Source organism: Amphiura filiformis, chromosome 19 (assembly GCF_039555335.1).
Source record: "Amphiura filiformis chromosome 19, Afil_fr2py, whole genome shotgun sequence".
In the NCBI taxonomy this organism is placed as follows: Eukaryota; Metazoa; Echinodermata; class Ophiuroidea; order Amphilepidida; family Amphiuridae; genus Amphiura; species Amphiura filiformis.
The window spans coordinates 57,402,715-57,410,149 of NC_092646.1; the positions used below are offsets into that span (position 1 = coordinate 57,402,715).

A 7,435-nucleotide genomic window follows, 5' to 3' on the forward strand; every position below is an offset into this window, starting at 1 on the left:
TTCAAATGAATCCCAAAATACAGTTTTCATGGATTATTGTCAATGAATTGTTTGGATGTATTTTAGTCTCAATCCAACTGAAATACAGCTTCATTTACTAGAATAATGACAATTGCTCCGATCAATTTCAAGTTTCTCTATGCTTTACTGTCACAGAACAAAGTGATTAAGGTGGTACTGTAGTACCCCTGGACAATTTTGTGCCTATTTTTTGCATTTTCTCAAAAATTATAGCGCATTGGTGACAAGTAAGATACGTATATTATGGGGGCAAGGTCTACAACTCCTGCACTGGAAATTTTATTTCAGCAGAGACAACAGTTGTGGAGTTACAGTCAAAAATGAGGGAAAACCAATATTTGATCAATAAATCAATAACTACTTGCCTTGAGTTGCTGAATTTTCAGTGCGGTAGTTGTAGTCCTTGCCCCTATAATATACACATCTTACTTGTCACCAATGTGCTATAATATTTGAGAAAAATGCAAAAATAGGCACACAATTGACCAGGGGTGTAGTACCCCTTTAATCATCAACAAAAGGAACTCAATTAATACAAGTATCGCAAGTACAGTATATCAATTTCGTGGACAAGTTTGATTTTGACTCATTTTTCCGAAAGTACCAAATCTCAACGATGCAAGATCCTACTTTCCCGATTAACATTTTTAAAGACAATACAGGTGTAGAATAAGCATGTAAAACATTTGACTATTAATAAACCTGCAAAACAATATGTCAAAATTGGCTTGCATTTTGTCTTGGGAAACTCTGTACCATCGAGATACATTATACATTTTTTAAGATCTCGATGATTATGCGCGAGTCTTTAACGTTTAGTTTGGATTTTAACAATACTAAGGAATGGCAAATATGATTTTCTTTTTATGTTTTTCATGTGTTTTTAGGCTAATCAGCAACCAAAGGACAAGAAAGGAACCGAAAGGGTTAGTGCATTCAAAGTCAAGCATCTCCCATAAACCTTTTCCTGTATCCCATTATGTCCAACTACCGCCGCGGTGGTATAATTGTTCTCATGTCCGTGGTCTTTTTATTATCATCATCTTCATCCTCATCCTCATCATCATCATCATCATCATCATCATCATCATCATCATCCTCATCATCATCATCATCATCATCATCATCATCATCATCATCATCATCATCATCATCATCATCATCATCATCATCATCATCATCATCATCATCATCATGTTTTATTTTCATGAAAACTTCCATATAAATAATTATATAAAAACATAAACGGCAAGAATATTATGAGGGGAGACAATAAACATGATAAAAGGCCATAAATATGCCAGAGAGTAGTTACTATTGTAAATTACCAAATATAGCAACAAAAACATTTGCCACATTGATCTCCCCGTGCAGTCTGAATAAGGTCACCTTACCCCCTCCCCGTAAAAATGGCTGGTACCGCCAATGATAGAGTCTTATGTAAAAATTATTGTTAATATCATGTCTTTGTTGTATCTTTTGCACCTAATTCTTCAGAGAACAGAATTAGACATGGATGACTTAGTGATGTACGAAAAGGCGTTTTGGTCCAATCCTGCTGATTTCCTCGGCAAAGATAAACGTGCTGGCAGTTCAGAGCCCGAGATGACTGTATTAGGTGAGTTTTTCGTTACTGGTAACAGGCAAGTTGCTACATCAACACAACGCTGCACGCCAATAAAACGTTATATCTTGTCTGTACGACGTTACATTCTGCCTGAGTAACGTTATAGGCCTACCCCAGAACGTAACTTTTAACGCCATCCAGATTTCGTTACTTGTTCCATTCTGTATAATGGTGTACTGTAAGTAATACAGACATGACAGACATTCATTCATTTCATTTCATTCGGCTGCGAACATGGCGATGCAGGCGACTACAAAGTTTCTCCATAATAGTACCATTTGTAGCCAAAGTGGTAATGGCATCTGGCAGTAAAAAGTTGTCGAAGTCCCCCAACAGTTTTTGCACATAAGACTAGGATGTTCTTTGCCCTCCATGTCTTCTTTTACCGTATAATGGGGTGTGGAGAGCATATCTTCTGCATGGTTCATCTTCCTGCATTCTCAGGATATGCCCCGGGAATCGTAGTTGTCATGACAGACACGAATTCCTGGCAACGTTTGGTAAAATAATTTAAAATAATTTACTGTTTCTGCTATTTCATTTTACAGTATTCAAGACGGCTGTGGTCCTGATCTGCAAAGAGGCAGCTCGTCGTACAAAGAGGCGATCTATAGTTGATTTGATGTCTGCCGCCCCAAAGGGTACCACCCTTGGTGAAGATGGCGACGGAACAAGCTTCAAGATGTTGATTCCTATCGCAAATCTACAAGTCAAAATCTCTGAAGACGAAGGTTAGTTTGCAGAGACAGAGTGTCTCACTGGGGGCACGGTACTCATAATCGGAGGGCTGCAGGTTCGAGCCTAGGCGGTGCTCTTAGGGGCGCACACCACCAATAGCGCGTCCCATTGAAATACACGTGAAAACACGTCTCTTCTTTGCCCGATTTTAGACCTTTTCGGCAACAAATTGAACATAAATATACCACCAATCGATTGCAAATCGATGAAAATTTAATATATGTTTCAATGTACGGGTAGTCTTCCGATTAGATTTCAAGATATGGGCGTTCAAACAGCACCATGACCCGTTTTTACCCTGAAAACCCGTTTCTGGTCATTTTCTCAATCCGAGGGCCTACTTTTTTCAAAAATTGGATTATGCAACTTTTTTGGGATCGAAGTTCGTGTATAGGTCTCAAACTTTTATTTAAGCTATAACATGCTTCTCTTTTTCCTTACAAGTCCACAGAAAGGCCCAAAATACCTCAAAAAAGATTTCGTTTTTACCGGAACTCATCCACATTACATCGCGCGCGGAGTGATTTAGAGGTGTGCGCCCTTAGACAAGGCTCTTATATAGATTGGTACCGGCTTATCCTGGGAACAGACTCGTTGTGCGGGACGTTTAATTTTTTCTGCAACCATAATGGGCCACTGCAACACCTAACCCTTAGGGTTAGAGTTCAGGGTTAGGGTTAGGGTTCGCGCATTGGGGCTCATTATGATTGCATTATGATTGCAGAAAATTAATACGCGTGCGGGACGCATATTTATCTTTTGCAACCATATAAAAAAGGGCCGCAATATGCTTACCGCTGATCATAAGGGTTGTGTTTATTGCCGCCCATTATGGTTGCAGAAAGAAATTAAAGAGTCCGGGACAGGGGTGGGCGCCAAGATTGACTGAATTTTGACGTCGTCATTGGTTTTACACGTAAACACGAAAATGTCTCAAATAATTCCAAAAGTGTATGCATGTTATTAAGCACTATTTTATCAGTCTAAATCCGTTGAGGTTCGACAGTGAACCTCATTGTAAGTACTGTTTTTTTAATGTTTTGTATGAATAACGCACGATATGTTTATGATATATACTGAAAATTTCTCCCAACGTGTACCAATGTTTGCGTGGTGTAGTGGTAGCGTCTTCGCCTTCCACGCAGAGGGTCCCGAGATCGATTCCCACTCCCGGCTTTTATAAAAAAAATTCTTCACATTCATTTTGAATCCAAAAATATTTATTTTCATGTGAAAATGTATACATTGCACTGAGAAATATATTGTGTGAATTTTTTTCCTGTAACGGGGCCAATAGTGATAAAAACGCACCTCGGCACGGGGCGTCCAACGTCCAGGCAGTGTTGCCGTCATATTGTCTGTTTTGTTTACGCTATTGGCTGTTGCTACATTGACTAATGTCGGCCACCGTCGCGTCGTCTGAGTCCGGGACTATAGGTGCAGACAGACCCCTCCCCCACATCAATATTATTCGGTGTAGTCTGGCCTCAAATCGCTTCCAAAGAGAGATGGTCACTCCGCCCTGTAAAAACACAGGCATGAAACAAAAAATGGGCAAAAAACAGACCGTATCTCCATTCTCCACAGTATAGTACTTATACTTTTTTTCTCTTTTCAGATTCTGAAGATTACTTCCCATGGGAGATCATTCACAAGGAGTCAACAGAATCAACAGATCTACAAGATAATAAGAGAGTATTCAGATTCTATTGCAAGTAAGTTTAATGCTCTGCGTGCTAGCCATGCGCTTCAATGGAAAAAGTTCAAGTTTTGAAATATTTTCTCAAAATATCAAGAGCTATCTTAAGAACTACTGATTCAATACTAGGCTTGTTTGTACTCATTTTATTTTATTTTTCATGCTGATTCCAAATATGGTCATGAAAATTTACATTTCTGAAATTTTTGAATTTTTAAATTTTTTTTGAAACTTGTCGTCTGCAGTCGACACCCGCTTGAAGAGAGTTAAGATGTGTGGTCCGAATTGTTTTCTAACTTACATCAGGTTTTATGCTTTCGCTCTCATGAAAAAATTGAGTTAACTTGAAATTCCCTGGACAAGGAACTTACTGCTAACCCGTATGAAACTCGGGGAGCTGATCCTGGTTGCGATGGTCATTTGTGGAATTTCTAGGGTGTGCGCTCTTGAAGCTGCAAAGTCCCTGTGTTGTTTTTAAATGGTTTATGGAATGATGTGGGCCGTAGTGGTTAGCGACAACCTGTAAAGTGTGCTGAGGCTTGTGGATCAACGTCTGTGCGTTGTGCCTGTGCGTAGCGCACTATAAATCACTGAGCTTTTTTCTCTTTTTTTATGCTTGAAGGCCTTTGCAGGCCCGTAACCAGGATTTAATGGGGCGGATTTTGAAAAAGTGGACTCGGTGAGACGGGGTTGATTTTTAAAAAGTGGCCTTTTTACCAAGAAGGCATAAATAACCTCCGCCCCCCCCTCCCCCTCTTGGTTACCGCCTGAAGCGAGCACCGAACGTAGCGAGGACGATTGATGGAACATGATCTTGGATCATATCTTGGATCATCATTAGGTATCAGAGTAAAGCACAGAGCCTGTGCTATTAGTTGATAACAAATGATAATTAGTGTAAACTCTGGCTGATATGTCTTGTATGTATTATGTCACTGGTAAAGTTATCTTTATTTTTCATTTTTCATACAGTACCGCTGAACTCAAGAATAACTTCGTGAAAACCATCAAACAAACCATCAATAACTTCAACCGGAAACGCATCTTACAAGACGCAGGCAAAGCTGCGCACGTCGTACGCAAGATAAACGAGTTTAAATCAGGAGGGAAACGGCTGGAGGATCTCAAATCTAAACCCGTGCGTACACTAAGAAGATGGCAGTCATCGGCTGAAGACAGTAAACATAAACTGAAGAAGGCTGAAGGTGTTAACCCTGCACCAACACCTAAAAGAACTGAAACTATCTGAGTTAGACTTGTATAAAGACTCCATTGCGGAATTTTAAGCAGCTTACGGAATAAAACTGTATAATCATGATTTCTGTGCTATAAATTCCGTGCTGTTGTACATGACGAACGATAAACCAGAATTTGATTTTTCTAACGCTGTTGTCTCCAGATAAAAAGACCTAATTTCGGTCTAAAACTTTGAGCATGAGAATATCGCAATAAATCAATACAATTCAAAGAATATCGCGGTGTAGTATTCGCAGCGTCGAACCCAGGGGTAGCTTCTCATCCAACATGTTTACGATGCGTCTCACCTATGTAATGGCTCCCTTTTTAAGGCGTCAAATCTCAGCGAAAGACCCGTAGTTTTGAATCCCCCTCCTCGGGATTGAGAGGGGCATGCCGAGTTGTACCGTACCGACTCAGCACTTAACTTGTGATCAGTCGGTGGGGATAATCCGGAATAACAGCAAATAAGAAGCGCACGAGGCGCAAGATGAGGTTTTTCACCACCAGACACAGTCTTTCATGTACTGGGGACAGAGTCCATTTAGTGACAGATATAGAAACCCTCAGAAAGACTACAATGTACTGTGGGAGCTCCTAAAAATAGAGGCTGTGTCATTCCAATGCTATTACATGTACATTATGATCATCTAAAAATGATTATTCTTTTCTTAAAGTATGTGTCTCCTGAAATAATTACGCACCTTATTCTATCTTAACAATGACTTCTAAAAAGTATGTACCATCTGGACTCAAGCGTGTTTTCGTATGAACTAACCATGGAAACGAAGTTAACGATAACAAACAGTGTTAACTTTCTTATTTGCTTTCACTGGTTGGTGTGTGCTTCCTCAATACACTAGTAGTACGTATACAAAACGGCTGGAAAAAAGACTATCAGTTAAACTTGGAACTGTGTGTTCACACTACCGTGTCATTTCTCCAGTAATGATGATTATTATAATGAAAACAGCAAACAGCGTAATTATTATTAGCCTATTATTATTAGCGGATATCTCAAAGTGCTTTACAGTAATTAAAAACAGATTTATACAGAGAAAATGAAATATATATTATACACTGATTAAAACTATGCACAAATAAAACCTAACTAAGAATAAGATCGTTTTCCACAACGTGCGCATTATTCAGTTGATCGAAACGAAATGCCTTTTAAAAATATATCATGATATACAATTTCAAAATGAAGCCTTTTATATCCGTTTATCAGTGCTTGATTGTTTGTTCAGTAATCATAGTAAGTATTCTTTATTGTGGCGATAAAAAATGTCTTCCTTTCACAAATTTACATGATTAGGGACTGTTCAGTATTTACGCCGGTGGAGTGGGAGTTTAAAGGGGAAATCCGACACGTCGAGGGTGGAACGCGAATTGTCGATTTTTTTGGTCAAAACTTCCACCCCTTGGCGTAATATTGAACGGTCCCTTACTAGGCCATCGAGATCGGCCACCCTATAATTACAACTCTAAAATTTAGATTCATGTGCAGATATAGATATAGAATCTTGTGCAGATATAAAGTTAAACCATATTATTATAGAGTAAGCTAAGATAGAACATTTATTCAGATTTATTTATAGTCTTAGCTATTACGTGATCTCATAAACTTAATCAATGTAACAAGTTATGCTGAGAACCAGAAATGAAGAAAACCATTTCTAAACGACAAAAACCGTTCCAAAGTCTTTCATCGAAATCAATGTGCTAATATTTTCAATCAAGACATTAGGGACCGTTCATATAAACACTTGTAAGGGGGGCCTGATGCAAAATTCATCGCGAAAAATGTTCGCCCCCCCTTTGCAGACCTCAAAATTTCAGGCCCCCCCTTTTTGACATGAAAATTATGGGTCAACCCCATAGAAAAGCATATAAACTTAATTTTTCCAGGAAAATTTGCGGTCATTTTTTTCATGGCCTCCCCCCCTTAGGAGGGTCAAAAATGTCAGGCCCCCCCACACTTTTTGCATCAGGCCCCCCCTTACAAGTGTTTATGAACGGTCCCTTAATATGGTAAAATATAAAATTGTAATTAAGTGGGTTGCATGTTCTCGTTGCCAGGGGTGGTGCGGGGGATAGGACGCACCCCATCA

General features: G+C 39.2%; 1 protein-coding gene across 1 annotated transcript in view; it reads left to right on the top strand.

Moving 5' to 3' along the window:
* The window catches only part of LOC140141554 (rho guanine nucleotide exchange factor TIAM1-like), a 32,037-nt gene extending 24,910 nt beyond the window's left edge, over nucleotides 1-7,127 (top strand). Inside the window, exons 9-13 of the mRNA XM_072163463.1 lie at nucleotides 909-947; nucleotides 1,519-1,639; nucleotides 2,197-2,379; nucleotides 4,005-4,101; nucleotides 5,058-7,127. Coding sequence (XP_072019564.1) covers nucleotides 909-947; nucleotides 1,519-1,639; nucleotides 2,197-2,379; nucleotides 4,005-4,101; nucleotides 5,058-5,334 — 717 coding nt within the window. The 3' untranslated portion in view covers nucleotides 5,335-7,127. The remainder of the gene's footprint in view (nucleotides 1-908; nucleotides 948-1,518; nucleotides 1,640-2,196; nucleotides 2,380-4,004; nucleotides 4,102-5,057) is intronic.
* The last annotated feature ends 308 nt before the right edge of the window (nucleotides 7,128-7,435 follow it).